General features: G+C 45.8%; 1 protein-coding gene and 1 long non-coding RNA gene across 3 annotated transcripts in view; both read left to right on the forward strand.

The window, feature by feature from the left end:
* Positions 1–12,014, forward strand: part of LOC128422511 (uncharacterized) — a 28,104-nt gene extending 16,090 nt beyond the window's left edge. Inside the window, exon 2 of the long non-coding RNA XR_008332514.1 lies at positions 10,862–12,014. This is a non-coding gene — a long non-coding RNA (uncharacterized LOC128422511). The remainder of the gene's footprint in view (positions 1–10,861) is intronic.
* A 4,006-nt stretch (positions 12,015–16,020) lies between these two features.
* GRAMD4 (GRAM domain containing 4) overlaps positions 16,021–22,007 on the forward strand; it is a 110,869-nt gene continuing 104,882 nt past the window's right edge. Inside the window, exon 1 of one of the 2 annotated variants that reach the window (XM_053406598.1) lies at positions 16,021–16,141. Coding sequence is in view for 1 of the 2 variants with exons in the window: in XM_053406596.1 (XP_053262571.1) it covers positions 21,209–21,237 (29 nt within the window). In the remaining variant the exon portion in view is untranslated. Of the gene's footprint in view, positions 16,142–21,059; positions 21,238–22,007 lie in introns of those variants that run through there. The other variant, XM_053406596.1, reaches the window with a different exon arrangement.

Raw genomic sequence — 22,007 nt, forward strand, 5'->3', positions numbered from 1 at the left:
TCGGTTTACAAACTTGATCCATTCCGGAAGTCCGTTCTTAAACTGAAACCGTTCTTAAACTGAGGCACGCTTTCCCTAATGAGGCCTCCCGCCACCGGTGCCCTTCCACTGTTCGGATTCCATTCTTAGACCGAGGAAAAGTTCGCAAACCAGGACACTACTTCCGGTTTTGCGGAGTTCATAAACTGAATCGTTCGTAAACAGGACTGTTCTTAAATCGAGGTAGCACTGTAGTATATTGAAGGATATTCATGGGGTAAATTATTAATGCATAATTAAACATATATGTATTATGTCTAATATATAGGTTAATGTATATATTATTCTTTCATGAGGTAAATCAGTTAATGTGCTACACACATAATTGGGCAGGGTCGCCCAACGAAACTGAACGGTGGGCAACTCAGGGCATGCAAAGAGGAGATCCTTCTTCACACAGTGCAGAGTTAAACTGTGGCTTTTGCTCTGACAAGATGTGCCGACTGCCCCCAATTTAGATGGCTTTAAAAGGGGCCTGATTCATGGAGGATAAGACTGCCAGTGGCTGCTAGTCAGGATGCAGAATGCCAGTTGTTGGAGCACAGCAAGAGAGAATTATTGCCACTGTACCCTAAATAGGGACGCGGGTGGCGCTGTGGGTTGAACCACAGAGCCTAGGACTTGCTGATCAGAAGGTTGGTGGTTCGAATCCCCGTGACGGGGTGAGCTCCCATTGCTTGGTCCCTGCTCCTGCCAACCTAGCAGTTTGAAAGCACGTCAAAGTGCAAGTAGATAAATAGGTACCGCTCCGGCGGGAAGGTAAACGGCGTTTCCGTGTGCTGCTCTGGTTCGCCAGAAGTGGCTTAGTCATGCTGGCCACATGACCCTGAAGCTGTACACCGGCTCCCTCGGCCAATAAAGCGAGATGAGCACTGCAACCCCAGAGTCGGCCACGACTGGACCTAATGGTCAGGGGTCCCTTTACCTTTACCTTTACCCTATCAATAGGCTTTCTTAGATGCATCTGGTTGCCCACTGTGAGATAAACTTGTGTCATCCACTAGGGACGAAACTCAGTCTCTGGTGACCGTGCCTGTATTTTTGCATGTCCGTGTTTTATCAGCTCTCAAATCCCAAACTAAGTCCAAGTCATTTTTCTGCTCATCCCGCTGCTCAGAACAGCTCAGAACCTTCTCCAGGAGAGAAATGTCCATCTCACAAGGGATACATTCCCTGCAATTAATGATGATTTGCACCCAGAGATAGAAAGAAGAAAGAGTCCCTACCAGAGAGGAATGGCAAATGAAGCTGATGGACTACACCGAAATGGCAAAGATGACTGGAAGGCTCAAAAACCAAGAGGACAAAAACTTTAAGAAGGAATGGGCAAAATTTATAATTTACTTAGGAGACCACTGTAAGCAGATGAAAACATTAGCAGGATTTAATATCACTTTTAACGTAACAGGTATTAGGGATAATATAGATGAATACAAAATATAGATTAGGAAATAATATGTAGCTGAAAATGTTTGCATTAGGACACATGGAAGGGATAGGGGAAGTCGTAAGATTCAGAGAAATCTCTTTACATGGATATGTATTTGGTATTGTTATAAACTTATTTTTGTAAAATCAAATAAAAATGAATTCAAAAATAAATAAATGATGATTTGCATTATTTTGCTGAGAGCCTTATGACACCATTTTAGTAAACGTGGCCGCCTAGTATCTGCACTGCATAATACAAAAGAAATAAAAGACGTTTGCCTATGTACATCACATTGCATTAGTTCTGTGTAGATCACAGCACATTAAAATAGCCTTCAGTAAAGGGCATTCAACTCTTGCATGTTAACTCTGCCAGTCAAAGAACAACCTGTTCATTCAGCGTTCATCCTGCTCTGCTAGCACTAACCTTGCATGACGGTGGCATTATGCCCGTATTTATTATTATTGAGCATTCATTTTGATTTGTTTGCAGGGCAGTTATATGACAATGAGCATTCACACTGATTTGTTTGCAGGATGCTTATTCATATTCTCATTAACCATTTGTTCCTCCCTCTTTTCATTTCCTTTTCAAATTACCAAAGTCTTTTTTCTTTTCTTTTTTAAATGGCGTAGTTGCACTTAGGCGACAGAGCACTTTGATTCGCTTTAATTGTGCAAACCTAAAGTCCTGCTCTGCGCTTGAAGCCTTCCAGCTAAATAGTGACAGTCTGCAAGCACCCATAATGCATTCAGCTGTACTCCATGTTCTGTGCTCTGCTCAGAAGCAAGTGTACTGTTCTTTGACAAGATCCCAGCAGATATTTCCCTTCTTTATGCTATTAGGCTACATGTTTTATGGCTCTGTCGGTTTTTCTTTGCACAATAAGAACCTTTTCATTGCTCAGTAAAGGAAAACGACCGCCCTTATTCCAAACAACCCTAGAGTGGGCAAAACACAACTTAGCTGACCGTATTCTTCAGATTTTGAAGGATGAAACGGAAAGTAAATGAGTTCAGATGTGCTTGCACCTTGAATTTCTTAGCTCATCGAAAGAGGATGGAGATTTTGTACATTTGAGGTGATGTTAGGATTCTTTGGCTGCAACGCTATGTGCGGATCAAAGCCAAAGGATCCTACCCTCTAGTAATGGCATAGCCACGACACAAATCAGCAGATTAAATATTTTCCAGAATAGTGATAAAAGCAGCAAGAAAAGGTTCGCCTGCTTATGTTGACCCATTGTGCAGCTGTTAAAGACAATGAACAAGACACAGTGGCTGAGCGAGACATTGACTGCAGCTCATGGTTAGGAAGGAGTGAGTTTAACCTTGAGCCCAAGTTTGGAGAGCATCCTAAGCCAATCCTTGGTTTAGGTCAGGACGGGGTGGGGGGCAGTAAGAAGGATTGGGAAGGAGCAAAGCTCTCTGGGATCCTGCACATCCATGAGGCCTTGTGAACCAGTTTGGTGTACTGAGCTACGCGGACTGCATTATAGACCCTCTGTCCTTAAAATGATGGCAACATGAAAACAAAATAAGGACACCGTACAAGAATGACTGAGTAGGTGTGCAACCTTAAGACAGGTACGTTATTTGAGAGGGGGCCTGGGATGGCCAAGTTCAGTCAACTCTTCATGAGAGATTGCCTTTCTCCCCCTTTTTAATAATTTTTATTGATTTTAAACACTTTAACAAAACAAACAAAAACATTTTAACGAAACAAATAACAAATGACATATATAAAAAAACAAAAAAACCCTCCCAAAACCAGAATATTTTTATATATAAGAGTTTCCTTCCACCTATTATGACTTCCGATCTCCCCATCGTAGGTTCCAAGTTTTCTATATCAACTGTATATTATTTATTGTCTGACTTCAGTTTTTCTAAAACATCTGTAATTTATGTGACTTTGCAGGAGTCATTCTAGGCCTGCCAAAGATTTCACATGATTACAGTGTTCTTTTAAATATAATATGTATTTATCCCATTCTCTATTAAACCTTTGATCTGATTGATACCTAATTCTCCCTGTCATTTTTGCCAATTCTACATAATCCAATAATTTTGCCTGCCATTCCATTTTTGTTCTTTGTTCCATATTCTCTCCTTTCCAACCTTTGGCTATTATTGTTCTTGCGGCGGTGGTTGCGTACATGAATACCCTCCTCAAATCTCTCGGTATATCTGTAGCCATTATACCTAAGAGAAATGCTTTGCGCCTTTTCTTCTGCTCGATCTGCTGATGCCTGTCTTTGCAGGCAGGGGAAGTCCCTGATTCACTGAGGGTTTGAGACACATTAGCCACCCTCACCAGGTTTAGCTGGCCAGTCGAAGCCATTCCGGGGTGTGGCTGCTGTCGCATGCTGCAAGCTTCTAGGAGCTGTAGGTGAGAGCGGAGTGCAGGGAGAGAGGACCAAAGGTGGACAAAACTCCAGAGGGAGCATGAAATGTCCCCTACCAAAAGTACTAGGTAAAAGTAAAGGGACCCCTGACCATTAGGTCCAGTCGTGGCCAACTCTGGGGTTGTGGCGCTCATCTCGCTTTATTGGCCGAGGGAGCCGGCGTACAGCTTCCGGGTCATGTGGCCAGCATGACTAAGCCGCTTCTGGTGAACCAGAGCAGCACACGGAAACGCTGTTTACCTTCCCGCCAGAGCGGTACCTATTTATCTACTTGCACTTTGACGTGCTTTCGAACTGCTAGGTGGGCAGGAGCTGGGACCAAACAACAGGAGCTCACCCCGTCGCGGGGATTCAAACCACGACCTTCTGATCGGCAAGCCCTAGGCTCTGTGGTTTAACCCACAGTGCCACCCACGTCCCCTCCTCTAATACCCTGTTGTAAACAAAATCTGCCCTTTTCCCCTTATGAGGTATCCAAGAGCCCGTATAGAGTCCTTACATGGGTTCCCTATTGGTAGGAGAAAATAACAGAGGCCAACCAGAGAATATTGAGAAGCAAAGCAGCTAGTAAGCCTTATCTTTATTGATCTGTTGCAACAGGGTGCTCCCCTCACACGCAGGACAGGAGGAGGACCCAGAACCAAGGTGTCCCTGCCCTTATATAGACATTTTAAATTCCCTGCCCTGGAGCTCAAGACCACCCCTCCATACATCATACATACATCACAGAAGGGGTGTAACCCAAGACCACCCCCCACAAACATCATACCTACATCACAGAAAAGGCGGTCTAAAACAGAAATTTGAATGTTGTTGTTTTTCCTGTCTGCCAGTTTATCTGATAATGCCTTATCTGATTGCCTTTCCTGGTAGTCTGTCACCCTTTGAAATGGTGATTACTCAATTCCTGAGACAATGGGAAGGCTCCCTGACTCTCTCCCTCCTGGCAGAGAAAATATTTGGTCAGTTTGGGAGTTAAAATGGTTTCAGGACGGTCTTCCTGTGCTGATCTATGTATGTGCTTGGTTGGTACATTTATGAACATTTATTATATATCTAAGACCTTAAAATTCTTATCACAATCCCATACACCCCATAGTTGTGTACACATTCACATGCTGTTCTCCACCTGTGTTCTCCATCCAGGCAAGGAAGAGGCATTATCAGGCAGGCAAAACCACTCAGGGCATGGCCTGGAGAGGATTCGAAGGGCCACATACAAAGGTCAGGAGAGCCATATGTCTCTGAGGTTGCAGCTGGATAGTTAGCAATTTTTTCTGTATGCCATGAGTACCTTTAGTTGGCTCGATACTGAGGCAAAATCAAAGTCCTGGGTTGGCTGGCATTTTTTCTCCAGGGCCTCCCTGACCGGCTCACCTGAGGTCTTCTCACCCCACAGCTTGAGCTCTTTGAGTCTGGCATGAAACGCCATGAATCCGAGTCCTGGAAAACGTATAGATATCCTTGGCTTTCGCTTGAGTGAAGGTTTTAAGTCGATGGAGAAAGAGGAAGATAATATTTGCCAAGGGTATCTTTGCACAACTGGGACGCCTGCCATTGTTCCTGCGAGGGTGGCCATACAAAGCTCCAAAGGGTAAACAGCCAATTAAGGAGCACTAAGTAGTTCTTTGAGGGCATATCTTGTGCTAATTCATGTCACAATGAGTCCTGGTTGCTCAAGCTTATTGTCAAGTGCCTGAGGAAGAAGTCTCAAGGATCCATGAAGGGCGCAGCCTGACCAAGGACAAATAGCCACCAGGATAAATTCCCACAGGCCTTTTTTTTTTTTACTTCAAAAATGCCACTTTCTTCAAATGGGGAATTAGAATAAATGGCTTCAGAAATGGACCCAAACCTGGAAAACACGAAGGTGGTTTTAACACGTTCAGGACAACCCAAGGTTTGCAGAAATATGAAAAAATCTCTTTTGTTTTAAAGCCTAGGGCAGAAAAACTCCCCCAAACAGCCCAAGGAGGAGAACAACCTTTACCAAAGGTGTCATGGGCTTTGAAGACACTCGAACTCAGGACGAAAGAGAGAAACGTGCTAGGAGGAAGGCATGCTTGGCAAACCCTCACCATGATCAACTCCTGCCTGGAAACCTATGTCCCCAATGTGGAAGGACGTGTGGATCCAGAATTGGTCTCCACAGTCACTTACGGACTCACTGTTAAGACCGTGTTCATGGAAGGCAAGCTTACTCAGCTATGAGTGATCACCAAAGAAGACATATGGTGGGATCAGATTCTGCCATGGCCTCCCTAAAAGTCACCAAAACGCCTCCTAATTTTGTTTGGGACTTTCAAAAGTATGTGTGTTTGCATGTGCAACCTTTCTCTGTTGAAAATAGGGCCGCCCTACCATACCCACCCATATTTCTCCAATGAAAATAGGGACGTCCTAAGGAAAAGTGGGACATTCAGGGGTCAAATCAGAAACGGATACAGCTTCTGTAAAACATTCTGTAAAAAAATATGACATTCTGGACTGGACACATCCCTGAGCATCTAGATGACTAGCTGTAATGGCCTGGGATTTGGACTCGGATGCTGAACCTGAGGGATCCCAGCCTGCACAGGATTCCCTGTCTCCAGAACCAGCTGAGCCGGTGCTGGGGCATGAGCCTGAAGGGTCCTCACCTGTGCTGGATCCTCAGGTGCAGGCATCAGCTGAGCCTGCTCTGGCTCCTGAGGTGATGGAGGACCCATTGCCTGCAGGTGCTCCACTCTCAGCCCCGTCAGAGGAAGCTGAGGTTGCCTCTGAGTCCGGTAACCCTCCAGCCTCTCCTGAGCTGCAGAGGCTCAGGGCAGAGAGGCGGAGGGAACTAAGTTCCTGCAGGAGGAGTCCTCGCCTCCAGGCCAGGAGAGGCGAGTCACCTATACAATGTTTGGATTCGGTATAAAGATTTGTTGGAAAATAAAACTCCCAGGTGGTTGTCACCAATGGAAGCTAAGGAAGTGAAAAAATTAAATATGGAATCCAAATGGCCAAAATATTGGGAAATTACAGAGTATGAGGAGGGAAAAGTGAAATTGCAGAGTTATGAGAAATTGAAGTTTAAAGTAAGAGACTGGCTTCATTACTACCAGATAAATGAAGTTTTTAAACAGGACAGGAAAATTGGCTTTCAGGCGGAGAGGTCGAAATTAGAAACAGAGCTTTTGGAACCCAGTACTAAGAATCTGTCAAGAATGTATAACTTGCTGTTGAAATGGAATACACAGGATGAGACGGTTAAATCAGCTATGATTAAATGGGCGCAAGACATTGGACATGATATTATGTTTGCTGACTGGGAACAGTTATGGACTACCGGTATAAAGTTCACAGCATGTAATGCCTTAAGAGAGAACATTATGAAAATGATTTATAGGTGGTACATGACCCCAGTCAAGCTAGCAAAAATTTATCATACGCCCAATAACAAATGTTGGAAATGTAAGGAAACTGAAGGTACCTTTTACCACCTTTGGTGGGCGTGCCCAAGGATTAAGGTCTTCTGGGAAATGATTTATAATGAAATGAAAAAGGTGCTTAAATGCACATTCGTGAAGAAACCAGAGGCCTTTCTCCTGGGCATGGTGGGCCAATTGGTGTCAAAGAAAGATAGGACGTTCTTTATGTACGCTACAACAGCAGCAAGAGTTCTTTTAGCAAAGTATTGGAAGACACAAGAACTACCCACGCTGGAAGAATGGCAGACAAAGGTGATAGACTACATGGGACTGGCTGAGATGACCGGCAGAATCCGCGACCAAGGAAAAGAGACGGTGGAAGAAGATTGGAAGAAATTTAAAGTTTATCTTAAGAACTGTTGCAAAATTAATGAGTGTTAAAATGTCATGGGTAATGTAAAATAGAATTGCAGTGACAAACAATTGGATATGAGAAAAAGGATTTAAAGAAAGTGCTATAAGAAATTGAAATTAGGGGTTGCTGGAAAGATTTAAAATAGGGATGCAGAAAAGGGAGGTATGGGGAAGTCGCTGAAAGAAGGTTTAAGGAAAAAAAGGTTAAGAAATTATATGTGTTTATATATTTGTTTGTTCATGTATTGTTTTGCATTGTCTTTTAATATGTGTTGAAAAATTAATAAAAATTTATATATATATATAAAAAAGAGAGGCGAGTCACCAGAGGATCGGGGCCGCCCTATGCCTCGGGGCAGATAAAAGCCGGCCAGCCCCAGGTTGCAGGAGCAACATTGTTGGTTGCTAGTTCCTGCCTGAACCTTATCCTGCTTTTCTGCCAGAGCTCCTGGCCTGTCCTGGCTCCCTGCTTGCATGCCTGTTCCTGACTTCACCCGACTCCCTGCCCTGCACCCAGCTTCAGCTACTATGGACTGCCTCCACGTTGCACCTTTGACCATGGACCGGACTTGGACCTCGCCTTTTGGGTAACCCACGGGACCAGCACACTAGCTCCAAGCCAGCCATCATAAGCTTGTGCATATAAATGGCCTCGGTCCTGTATACCTGAAGGAGCGTCTCCACCCCCATTGTTCAGCCCGGACACTGAGATCCAGCGCCGAGGGCCTTCTGGCGGTTCCCTCATTGCGAGAAGTGAGGTTACAGGGAACCAGACAGAGGGCCTTCTCGGTGGTGGCGCCCGCCCTGTGGAACACCCTTCCTTCAGATGTGAAGGAAATAAGCAGTTATCCTATCTTTAAAAGACATCTGAAAGCAGCCCTGTTCAGGGGAGTTTTTAATATTTAATGCTGTACTGTTTTAACATTTTATTGGGAGCCGCCCAGAGTGGCTGGGGAAACTCAGCCAGATGGGCGGGGTATAAATAATAAATTATTATTATTATTATTATTATTATTATTATTATTATTATTATTATTATTAATATGCTGCTCTTGAGGGGAAGAAAAAGTTGCTGTGAATTGAGAACAAACCTGCATCGCTTCCTGCCTTTTGGGGTATCTCTGGGCCAACCATAGGAAAATATACCATATTTTTTGCACCATAACACTCACTTTTTTCCTCCTAAAAAGTAAGGGGAAATGTCTGTGCGTGTTATGGAGGGAATGCCTACGGGTGGCATGCCTACGGATTTTCCTCCTCTAAAAACTACGTGCGTGTTATGGTCGGGTGCGTTTTATAGAGCGAAAAATACGGTAATAGCTGGATTTCTCTGTCTTGTAGGCCAGCATCTCCCAGGAGCAGAATCCTGATTTATTAGGTGTTTGTGCTACCCTTCTGGATAAGCAAAAATGACTGCACACCTGGAACATGACCTGACTTTCCTCATCTGCCTGGGCCAGGTGTAGGAAAATAATATCGCTGGTTTTCATTTGCTCATCGGAAAATAAATACATGAAGTGATATATTAGCTGCGTGTGTCACTTACGGTAGGCAGAAATTTGAATAATGCCAGTGATGATGTTCCTGCAGTCTCTGGGCCTGGCATGGGAGTGCATTTGCACAGTTAAATCTAGTGTGCAAGCTGCGCTTGCGCCTTGAGGTGTCTAAATTTGCCACAGCGACACGCCTTAGATCCAACCCTTTTGGATTACTATAAGACTCTCTGTGTGGGTCTGCCTTTGAAAAGTGCTCAGGAACTTTGACTGGTTCAAAGAACTGCAGACAGATTGATGACCGGGGCTTGTAATACGGAGCATACAACTCCCTGCTGAAGCAGCTCCACTGCCCTCTAAAACCCAATATGGCTTAGGTCCAAGACACCTGAAAGACCGTATTCCCTCATACAAACCTGCCCGGGTTGTGAGATCTTCAGCAGAGGCCCTTCTCTCACTCCTGCCCCCCTCACAGGCATGCTTTGTTGGGATGCAATGGAGGGCCTTCTCGGTGGCGGCTCCCAGACTTTGGAACTCCCTCCCTGGAGAAGCCAGATTGGCTCCCACCCTGTCCTTCCTCCGGCAGGCGAAGACCACCTTGTTCCAACAGGCTTTTGGGAACTGACTGCTTTTAATGGAAGGGCTGGTGCCGTGCTGTTTTTGTTGTAATTATTGGTATGTTCCAGACCAGGCATAGGCAAACTCAGCCCTCCAGATGTTTTTGGGACTACAACTCCCATCATCCATGACCACTGGTCCTGTTAGCTAGGGATGATGGGAGTTGTAGTCCCAAAACATCTGGAGGGCCGAGTTTGCCTATGCCTATTCCAGACAGATTTTATATCTGTGCATAGTTCTAATTCCATTAAAGCTAAATTGTTGTTGTTTTTCCTAGGTTTTTAACCATTCTTGTTTTTCCCCTGTAAGCTGCATTGAGTCCCACCAGGGAAAAGGTCGGGGTATAAGTAAATAAAAATGATAGGAAAACAGCAGGCTTTCTCAGGACTCATCTACACTAGTAAAGAAATGATAATTTGGATGCACTATAAACATGCAACAACACCAGATGGCGCCAGAGAGCAGGACATTTTTATACACATTTTTCCATAGGGGTTTTTTATTTTGTTATAACGATATAATTTCTGACTTATTCATAGTGTTTTTTCCCTATGTGTAGATCCACCCTCAGAGGCCCTACAAGTCATCATCCCTCCCACCTGTAAATGATTTTGTTCTCCGTCTCAGGGGCGTGGGTCAGGGGGGAGACCTCTTGTTGGTTTCATATGTACGTGCAGAAATTAGTGTGGATTCATACCAAAAGGTAGAGGTTAGGTCATGTTTATCACAAGGGTGGGGAGCCTGCGGCCCTCAATATGTTGTTAGACCTCCCTCCAGCTCTTATTAGCCCCAGCTAGCATGCCAATAATTAGGTTTATTTTTAATAACGTGAGTTTATTGTTCTACCCAAAAGCCATAACAAACCCGTAGCAACAGTACCTATAAAACAATATAGTTCATACATCCATAATATGAGCCAACATCCATGATGTAAGAGTGACGTTACCCAAGACACCAACAAACTCACATCCAACTTGATTTCAAATTAAATCTCTTGAATCATCACAACAATTTATAGTGATTTTTTCTGCTTTTATTCTGACTTCTTTTCTCTTTTCTGCAGCCAGAGCATAGAAATCTCTGTGTTACAAAGCTATTATTGTCACTCAAAAGAAACTGGACCATTTCTGCCAGGGTGCCCTGGTTTATTGAATTGATGTATTGCTTCTTGAAACAACTGCTGTTGTTTAGTCGTTTAGTCGTGCCCAACTCTTCGTGACCCCATGGACCAGAGCACGCCAGGCACTCCTGTCTTCCACTGCCTCCCACAGTTTGGTCAGACTCATGTTTGTAGCTTCGAGAACACTGTCCAACCATCTCATCCTCTGTCGTCCCCTTCTTCTTGTGCCCTCAATCTTTCTCAACATCAGGGTCTTTTCCAAGGAGTCTTCTCTTCTCATGAGGTGGCCAAAGTATTGGAGCCTCAGCTTTACAATCCGTCCTTCCAGTGAGCACTCAGGGCTGATTTCCTTCAGAATGGAGAGGTTTGATCTTCTTGCAGTCCATGGGACTCTCAAGAGTCTCCTCCAGCACCATAATTCAAAAGCATCAATTCTTTGGCAATCAGCCTTTTTTATGGTCCAGCTCTCACTTCCATACATCACTACTGGGAAAACCATGGCTTTAACTATACGGACCTTTGTTGTCAAGGTGATGTCTCTGCTTTTTAAGATGCTGTCCAGAACAACTAGTCCAGAACAAATAAAATACTGTAGTAGTAGTACAGAAACATTGAACTGTACCAAAGTAAAAGCAACGAATACCTGGTGCTGCCCAAATGTGCAGGTAAACAATAGCATAATTACCCCTGTTACCAAAACAATGGCAAAGTTGGTGCCAGGCAGGCCTCCCGGGGGAAGGAATTTCATCAACATGGAGCTGCTACAGACAAGGTAGTCTTTGATCCCCAGGACAAGTCAAAGACACACACAGAATCATAAAATGATAGAATTTAGAGACAGGCAGATGCCAACAAGGAAAGAACAAATCATATAATTTCCACGTGCTGTGAATAAAACTAAATCTTACCCCCTCAATTTTCAGTCCAGTTTGAGATGTATAGGATGGTTGTTGTTTTTTAACCCATTACTTGTTTAAGAGCTTATGGAGAATTTTTCCCCCCCTGTGGCAAATGTTTCTTTAAAAATGTGTGTATGTGTGTGCTTGCATATATCATGGGGAAGGGACTCCCCAGTAAAGTTATCTATAGATCAAAATCAGTTCAAACCCTGATAATGTATCAGCAAATAATATATCTGTCATTCAGAATATCAGAAGGACTCTTGATGCGAAGAACCAATGCAGTATTTTTATGGCTGTGGAAAGCAAAAATGAGGTTTACGCCAAAGCTGATCTCTCTCTCTCTATTTCACGAAGGGCGCTGTGATAATGACATAGCATATCACAATTTATTACAGCAGGATCCTTCCCCCCCAACCCCCGGTAATTACATAGATTTTCCAGAAAGAAAAAGAAAAATATGGGATCAGTTTTCTGAGCATAATACTATATTATTATGGATCTTTGTTAACATCTTTAATCTTGACTCAGCTAAGAGGTGAGATGAGTATCTTGAACAATGTAATATGGTTGGAGTACTTCTGTGGTTGAGTAACAAATCCTGACCTTTAACCCTAGGGCAGCCATGACACTCCAGGTGTTGCTGCGCTCCAGCCACAGCCAACGGTCAGAGACGATGGGAACTGTAAGAACCTTTGGAGGTTTTCAGGTTCCTTCTCAGAGAAAATACCTTGTTTCAACCCCCCGGATTTGGGATAAGAAAGGATTAATTTCTAGGGTTCCACCATTAGCTTTACTTCTGTATAGTAGAATCTTCCAATTGGTTGGCATACTCAACAAATTTGAGCTATGCAAACAGATATGTGATATGCCTCTTCCAAAGATATGGCATTTAAATAGCAGCTTATCTAGATGCTAATCGGCTAATGCAAAATATAGATCAATTTTTTCTGATAAAGCACTTGCACAATATGGTAAATTCTAATAAGTCAGTTGGCTAAATCTGACATACTGCTAAAATTTTGTAGTAATACTCTCTGTCGCTTGGTCACGTTGTCTCTGTCTGGCTGGCCTGCTAAAAAAACAAGAAGACTGTTTTCTGTGGCTTGATTGATGACAATTCTTAGAACGTGATAAGATCCAGAGAAATTTATTCAGTGTGTGAGTCAGCTCACACATACACTCTGCCCTTTCCCCACCCCCATAAATGGGATGTGGTAAGTCCCATTTATATTGCACCTCAGTCTTGTTGCTAAAGAACCATTTCTGTGCTGCTTTTTACTGTTTTTGTTCTATGTTAAGAGTTTGTGGGTGCCAGACTTCTCTAATTCTTGGATCCAGCAAGTGTTGACATATAAACCAAGCTATCTTCCTGTTGAGATGGTCACCTGGATGATGGGCCATTAAAAGAACAAAGGGCGTGGGAATGTTATGGGAGGCAGGAGAGGATACATTGTTTAATGATATCCTTCCTAACTTGTGTTAGCAAGTTCTATGTCTTAGCAGAGTTTAAAGATTCCCCTTTAAACGCACAGTAGTTTGCTTGTTGCAGGTTCGTCTGAAGCTCTCTATATAAGATTCCTGGTAAGATTCCTTCTTGTCCCTCTGAAAAAGAATATACACAACAATCTTATTAAAGTGAATATAAAAGTAGTTTACTCACATTCATTCAGTTCACAGTTAGATCCCTGAAGGCAGACTTATGTTACAAAAGTATATACACATGTGGAACTATCCCATAAGGGAGTTAGTTCCTAAGTGACTGCAAACAAGCAGTCACTTCTCCTCACACACAGAAAAACAAAATGGAGAAGAGCCAAAAGAGAAAGGTGTGCTTCCTGTCTTGCTCTTGTTTCCGGGCAGAGAGAGGGCCAGATTAGACCACATCCTCCTCTAGTCACATGCAGAGGAAGTTTGTCCCAGCTCAGGAGGAAACAGGAAGTTTCCTCCTGGCTGGCACAAAGCATCCCCTAGCATGTTCACTCTAGGAATGTTGTACTTGACTGCTATGTGTTCCACATCTCACAAAGGGAAGGGGAGGATCTGCCAGATGCGAAATGGGTGGGGCCCCTCCTTCACCTCTTTATTAGAAGGACAAAGTTTTAGGCCAAAGTTTGCTGTGGCACAACCTAGAAGCAAAGCAGCAAGCAGAGAGTCAGAGAGCAGTGTTGAATTCCTGTTTGAACCCAAGGTTGCGGCTATGGGAAAAGCAATATCTTTTTGGGGTCTTGATGCTGTGAACCCCTCCATCGTAGGTTCAGGTTGTATGTGCATGTGTGCAAATAAACCATCTATCATAAAGACGCCACTGTCTCTGCTGTGCCTCATTTGAAAAGGAAGCATGAACCCCAGGTGAGCACTTGGAACCCCAAAATAGCACGCTGCTCGGAGATTGTGGCAGTGTGCAACAATACTTAGTATTGTATTTTATTATTTGACATTTCCGGGAGTCACATGGGCGGCTTATGCTGCTGGGCAGCCAGAAATACAGAGTTAAATGAATGAATGAATAAGGAGGAAAGGAAGAAAGCTCTGTTATATAAAAAATAGATGTAATACGCTGTTAGGCAAATAAGCTGTCATTTGTCTGCATGTCAGACCCTGGGAACAAAGGGAAAGGATGTGGGAAATGCACAAGGGACATTAGTAAGCTCTTTCTACAAGGGGGCAGCTTCTGTGACATATGAGAAGCAAATCGGAGGGAGGAAAACAGCCGCTGAAACATTGGAGTGAAGATCCAGACCGTCCAAATAAGCTGATTTGCCAGTTTAAGAAACGTGAGCTTTACTAACAGCAAATGGAGACCGAAGGAAAACATATTTGTGACAGGTGGTGTTCCCAACGTTCCCTCTCTGTGTTTGTTCTTCCCCAGTTGAGTAGCTCAGAGCCTGCTTGCCCTCACTCTCTTACTGCTGCTTAATTCGTAACTGCCTTATGAAGTTACTATGCAAGGATTTTATGTGAGCAAAGGACACAATGTGTTATGAAAGCCGACAGCGTTCCCGAGGACGGGAACATTTTGAGTCAGCGTCACGGTGGTGGTGGGTGGGTGGGGAGGGGAAATCCCCACTGCCACGAGAAAGCAGAAATATAAAGATGACAGGACCACTTCCTGCATAGGGACAGAAGGATACATCACTTCAGATAACAAGCAGGACCAGAGGCTAAATCTAACCCAATCATGAGGTATGGCTTATTGTTTACTCAAATTCAGGCTGCAATCAAAGTAACCTGGGGGTCAGCCCCACTGAACTCATTGCTTCTGAGTAGGCATGTGTGGGACCGAGCTGTTAGCTAAACATTTTGCAGGTGAAAACGATGAAATAAATTGTCTATGCCTAAGCAGCGTGTGCTAGAGAGGGGCAGGAGAAATGCAGCGTATTTTAACAAGCGGCAAATATTGCATGGCAAATGCGCGACCGGGATTTAGATTGAATTGAGCTTGTCTGTGTATGATCAGTTGAACACTGTGTCATCCAATGCAATATAGAACATCAAATAAATATACAGTATAGAACGCAGGGCCCTGGATCCAGTTACAGTTGGTCTCATTAACAGGGCAAGCTTATGTCCACTCAGAAGTAAGTACAGGCTTGTAGATTTACTCAGAAAGAGTCGGACATGACTAAACAACAACAACAAACTTGAGCTGGACTGGGGCATTTCTAGTTGGCAACTCATTTTTTTGGGGGGGGCATATACAGTATTTTAAAACAACACTTGGAACAGCTTTGGCTCCCCTGCCCCAATCAACTCATTCTCATTTATTTATTTAGCATGTTTTATGCCGCTTTCCAGACAATTATTGTTCGCATCTATTATAGATGCATTTATATAAGATATAAATAAAAGAGAGAGAGAGAATAAAGACTGAAAGAGACAAAAGCAGAAAGGGGTAGAAGGGAAAGGCAGACAGGGGGAAATTAGTTCTTTAAGCTGGTATGAAGTCTTGATCTATATATATTGGCCTCTACTCCTGGGTGATCTCCGCTTGCTGGCGCCTTTTTCTCCTTCGGCTGGTGGGATGGGGCCAGATTACCTCTCTCCCTGCCTCCTGCTTCTGGCAGAGACAACTGACAGTTGGAGCCGAGTGTTCTTTCTGGCATGGGAAGCGAAGCCGTTGCTCCTCGCGTGGCCGATGGATGGGGCCAGGTCGGTCTTCCCCTTGCCTGATGCTATTTCTGGGAGGTAGGAGGTGCCATGTCTGGCTGACCCTTGGTCCTCGGGTCGATGGCAAAGGCCACAGTGTGCTTCCCTCCATCTCTGAAGATGTTGGGCAGTTCCCGTAGGAGCCAAGATGCAAGCAAAGGGAGAACAGCAACAGGTGCGCCCCCCCCAATTATCTATTTGACGGGCTCATTCCCTTCTGTTTGTGTCTTGACTTCAGGCACAAGAGGGGATTAATAAGAGGAGAAACTTGGCTGAGTAGCGGAGGTGGGAAATAGTTCTTCAGTGGTGGGGTGGAAGTTTCAGGAGCTATGTTAGGAGCCCAGTGGGAAGACTTTGGGGGGTGATGGTTTTATGCAGTCAGCTTTCCAGTTCTCCGTTGCTAGCGGGGACAGCATGTTCTCTCTCAGTGGGGCCAGCAAGATGGTTAGATGTTGTTAGCACATACCTGTGGGCAACCTCTGGATAAAAGATAAAGGACAATGGGCTTTGAATTCACATAAAAGCACAGCACAGCATATATATTTCATACAACTTCCTTTGTCATCTGAAAGCAAGGGCAGATAAGTTGCTTGAGGGAACAGAATTCATCCTAAGAGTTGATGGCTGTTTTGGGCGATATCTGGTTTTCATCATCATGCTGTATCACCAGCTAAACATCGTGATATATCACGATGTCTGATATAAGGATGGAGCTATGTAGAGGCATCGGCTGGCTTCACGGTTTCTCCCGCAACGTGATTTTCCCCGGCGCCTGCTCTTGGAATTCGCTGCCCCTTGCATGAGACAAGGCCATGCTGGCTGGGGCTAATGGGAGTTGGAGTCCAGCAACTTCTGTCAGCCAAAGGTTCCACATTCCTGCATTAGATAAAAGAAACACATTTATCCTGGAGTCACTGTGACTAGGCAGGAATCGGGGCTAATCTAGATTGCTTGGGAAAGAGGCATGGGAAAATAGGATAGCTAGCTTTCTTAAAGAACCCATGCCCTCCCTATCCATAAATCATTTATTTTTCACATCCAGAAAATGCAAATGATGTATCATGTGGTTGTGCTGCTCTTTCATGACTAAGCAAAATAATCTGTATTTAGAGGTCACACACCTGGAACACTTTATGCCTCTCCAGGGCAGAATAGGAAAACATAATCGCTGGTTTCTGCAAACCTCGAGATGCCAGCACCCCCTGCCTGTTAATAATTTTCATTCTCCACACTTGGAATAATAAAATGATTTATCGTTTGCTTGCTGTTGCCCTTTTTCTGGTAAGCAGAACTTTGTGGTAGTTCACTTTCACATACCTGGGCTGAGGTGGCTTTGAAAGAAAGCGATGGGTAGGATCTACAAATGGAGGTACAGTGGTACCTCTGGTTACGTACTTAATTCGCTCTGGAGATCCATTCTTAACCTGAAACTGTTCTTAACCTGAAGCACCACTTTAGCTAATGGGGCCTCCCGCTGCTGCCATGCAATTTCTGTTCTCATCCTGAAGCAAAGTTCTTAACCCGAGGTAATATTTCTGGGTTAGCAGAGTCTGTAACCTGAAGCGTCTGTAACCCGAGGTACCACTGTATTCTCAATCTGCCTTAATCCCTCCCCCCTGAAATAACACTCTCCATCAATCATGCTTGAGGACTATGGCTCTAGGGCAAGTCTAATAAGTGCTGCAAGTCTAATAAGTGCATTAATGGCTAAAGCCCTTCTGCTGAATTCGGAAGATGCACTTCCCATTTAATTGGACGGCAGACCTTTGAAAAACTCATGTACTTTGGACACAAGTTCATGTGCTCCCCTGCAGAAAGATTTCTTCTAAGATGATACCTGCTGCCATCCGAAACTGAAGGGCTGCCCTACCCACTTGAGATATGCACACCGATATAGTTGCAGTGCTTGGCATCCGTCTGTCTCGAGAGACAATGGAGTGCACCTCCAGGGGTGAAGTCAAACCAGCACTTGAGTGACCTTGTATGGAGCTCCTGGGCTGCCCAGACAACAAGACCCCCCTCTTGGCCTCACCAATGTGGTCCGAAGGAAAGCAGAGCAATACGTTTGGCGCCAGCTTGGCTGCAGGAGTTGCCAGAATAAGGCCCACAAGGCACCATCCAACTGTCTTAGGGACTCCACTCTGGATTTGTGCAGGGTTTCCTCCTTAACCTTTCCTTCCGAAGTTATTTCGCAAGGCAGCAGACGTTTAGGTTCAGAGTTTTCCTTCCTCCAGATGGGCTACCTTCCCAGGTTGACGAGCCCCATTTGCAGAAAAGCCCCTCTTGACTGTTGGACACACTATTGGTCTTGTCCACTCAATCCACCAGAGCCCATCTTTGCAGCCAGTTAAAACCATTCCCGGGATTGTGGTTGCTGCCGCATGCTGACAGCTTCTAGCAGCTGGTCCCTTACTTTTCTCGCCCTGATCTGGCCACAGTGATCCCTGTGACGGTCACCTTGCAACTCGCTCTACGCGGGGCTGCCCTTGAAGCTGACCCAGAAACTCCAGCGGGTGCAGAATGCCACGGCGAGGCTCCTTACAGGGTCCTTGCTGCAGGATCACATTCATCCAGTGCTTTACCAGCTTCACTGGCTCCCGGTGGAGTACAGGGTCAGGTTTAAGGTGCTGGTTTTGACCTTTAAGGCCCTATGCGGCCTAGGACCCACGTACCTACGGGACCGCCTCTCCTGGTATGCCCCACGGAGGACCTTAAGGTCCACAAATGACAACATTTTGGAGGTCCCAAGTCACAAGGTGGTTAGATTGGTCTCAACTAGGGCCAGGGCCTTTTCAGTACTGGCCCCGACTTGGTGGAACGCTCTGTCACAAGAGACTAGGGCCCTGCAGGACTTGACATCTTTCCGCAGGGCCTGCAAGACAGAGCTGTTCCGCCTGGCCTTTGATTTGGACTCAGCCTGACCCTTATGTTTCCCTCCCCTTATGGTTGATCTATGGGCTACTTTTAAAATGAGGCATTTTAAATTGCATTTTAACCTGTATTTTAACCCCCCCTTATGTTTTTACTGTAATTTTACTGGTGTTAGCCGCCCTGAGCCTGGCTCTGGCTGGGGAAGGCAGGGTATAAATAAAATTTATTATTATTATTATTATTATTATTATTATTATTATTAGGAACCACAGGTGAGAGCTGAGTGCAGGGTGGGGACCAAAGGTGGACAAACTACTCCAGAAGGAGCATGACATGTCCCACACCAGAAACAGGCGCTGCCCCCTAACACCCCATAGCACAGTAGGCTAGTTTCTACATTCACATTCCTGTCTTCCATCTAGACAAGAAGAGGCATTATTGGCAGGCAGAACCACTTAGGGGCATGGCCTGGGGAGGATTCCAAGGGCCACATACAAAGGCTGGGAGAGCCACATGCCCCTGGGACTGAGGCTGCAGGGGGACAGTTGGCTTGCATATTTTTTTTCTCTTGATACACCATGAGTACTTTTAGTTGGGTCGATACGGCGGCCAAATTAAAAGTCCTGTGCTGGCCTGTCTTTTGCTCCAGGGCGAGGCCGTTAGCAGGACGTGTCCCCCACCCCAGGTACTACCCATGGGTGTAGCCAGAATTTGGGGGGGGGGGCAGGAAACACACCTGTCATCAACCCTTTGTCTGGGGACTCAGCTACAATAGTAAAGAAACAGCAATTTGAATGCACTATAAGCAGGCAACACCAGATGGCGCCAGGGAGCAGGAAATTTTAAAACGCGATTTTCCATGGGGATTTTTTTTCTCTTTTGTTATAAAATCTAATAATGTCTGACTTATTACATTTCCCCCGTTTGTAGATCCAGCTTGGCTCTGCCTAGCTGATTTGGAACAAACTATCTCAACAACAGCTATTTCAGATTACTTTCTTTTGACCTCAAGAGCTCAGAAAAATCGGTGAAAACATTTCAAATACAGCATTCCGATTATTTCTACTTTTTTATTTAGTCACTTGATTTACTTACTTATTTATTCATTTTTGCCAATGATTTTTTATCGATTTTTACAAATTACTGCAGATCAGACAGAATCAGTTACTTGATTTAGGGTGGGGCCCTACCCACACTAAGAGGGGTGCCAATTTGAATACAATATAATAATAATAATAATAATAATAATAATAATAATAATAATAATAATAATAATTATTATTTATACCCCGCCCATCTGGCTGGGTTTCCCCAGCCACTCTGGGCAGCTTCCAACAAAACACTAAAATACAATAATCTATTAAACATTAAAAGCTTCCCTAAACAGGGCTGCCTTTAGATTGGTAGTTATTTTTCTCTTTGACATCTGGTGGGAGGGCGTTCCACAGGGCGGGTGCCACTACTGAGAAGGCCCTCTGCCTGGTTCCCTGTAACTTGGCTTCTCGCAGGGAGGGAACCGCCAGGAGGCCCTCGGCGCTGGACCTCAGTGTCCGGGCAGAACGATGGGGGAGGAGACGCTCCTTCAGATATACTGGACCGAGACCATTTAGGGCTTTAAAGGTCAGCACCAACACTTGAATTGTGCTCGGATATGGGGGGGGGCGGTTTCCAGGTAAATCCCGCCCTGTTGTGGGGGGTGCTGTCCAGGTAAGCCCCGCCCTGCACAAGCGATCACGCGCCGCATTGCATGGAAACGCCCATCAAGTTTGGGGAAGGCAGTCCCCTCAAATATTTTATGGGGGGGGGGGACCGAAGACCCCTAGCTCCTATGCATGGTCCTACCCGGTCCCTTAACAGCCGTTTAATTAAAGGATCAAGAACTCATGCAACTAACAGGCTGGGGTTCCTTTAATGGGGGGCAGCCCTCGACTCCCCCCACCCGCCCCCCGGCATGGGGCAGCACCGACCCCCGCCGCTCCCTTCCCGCCAAAGCCAGAGGTCCCTTGGAGCGCGCGCGGGCGCGCATTGGGCGAGCTCCTCCTCCCGGCGGCGCGCAGCGGAGGCGCGCGGCCTCGCCAATCACCCGAGAGGAGGCGGAGCGGCGCGCGGGCCGGCCGGCCCCCTTTGCGCGCCGAGGATGCTGCCGCTGCGAGCGCTGGAAGGAAGGGGGCGAGCGGTGACGGCAGCGGCGGCTGCGCAGGGCGCACGGCACGGCCTTGGCACGGCGGCGGCGGGCCTGGCGGCCGGAGCAGGAGGCGAGGCGGGCGGGCACCTGCTGCTGCTGTCCCCGCCGAGGGGTGCGTGGCGCAGCGGGAGCCGGAGCAGCGGAGCCGGAGCCGAGAGCGCGGACCTGGCCGGAGCGGCAGCGTGAATGAAAGTTTGGTCCGAATTGCGCGCCGGGTAAGGAACAAAGCGCTTCTCTTTCCCACTTTCGCCCGCCAATCCCACCCCCGTCTCTCTGGGTTGTGGGTTTTTTTGCCTCCTCCTGATGTGGGAAGGACCCTGCAGCCCCTTCCTCATCCACCCCATAATATTTCCCGACCCCAAAGGAGCCCCCTTGTTTGGAACCCCCAACACCTTTTGTTCCCTAAGCGCCAATGCGCACCGTGGCAGTTTTGGAGAGGCCCGCATTTTAATGCCCCCCAAAACCGAGCCTGTTAGTGTGAGACCCCCCCCTTCCCCCTCCGATTGACTCTTATCCCCACATCTGTCTTGGGATCGCCCCACTCGCTCTGTGGGTCTCCCGAAGTTCCTTAGGTCGGCTCAAGGAAGCAATCCCCACCCCCTGCTTTTACGCACGGCTCTCGGCTAAGCCTTTCTAATCCGCTGCTACGCTCCCCTTTTCTTCCATTTCCTCCATTATTAAGGTTGGGGAGGGGAAACCCCATTCCTAACCATCTAAAAAAAAAAAAGCCTCGGTTTTTCCAGAGGATTGAATCCTCTTTCTGTCGGAAGCAAGGAGCTTCATCGGTTCCCTGGGAACCGCTTTTCTGTTTTCCTCCTTTGACCTCTTCTCAGCCATATAGTCTTCCCTCCCCCTTGTTACTATTGTCGCTTGTGCCTTGCCTGTGGCTGAGTTTCCGCCTCCCCACCATCCTCTTTAGAAAGAATTACATTCCTGAACCCCTGTAGGAATGATGGACAATATCTTGGCCAGAGAGATGATACAG

The sequence above is a fragment of the Podarcis raffonei genome, chromosome 10 (genome assembly GCF_027172205.1).
Source record: "Podarcis raffonei isolate rPodRaf1 chromosome 10, rPodRaf1.pri, whole genome shotgun sequence".
Lineage (NCBI taxonomy): Eukaryota > Metazoa > Chordata > Lepidosauria > Squamata > Lacertidae > Podarcis > Podarcis raffonei.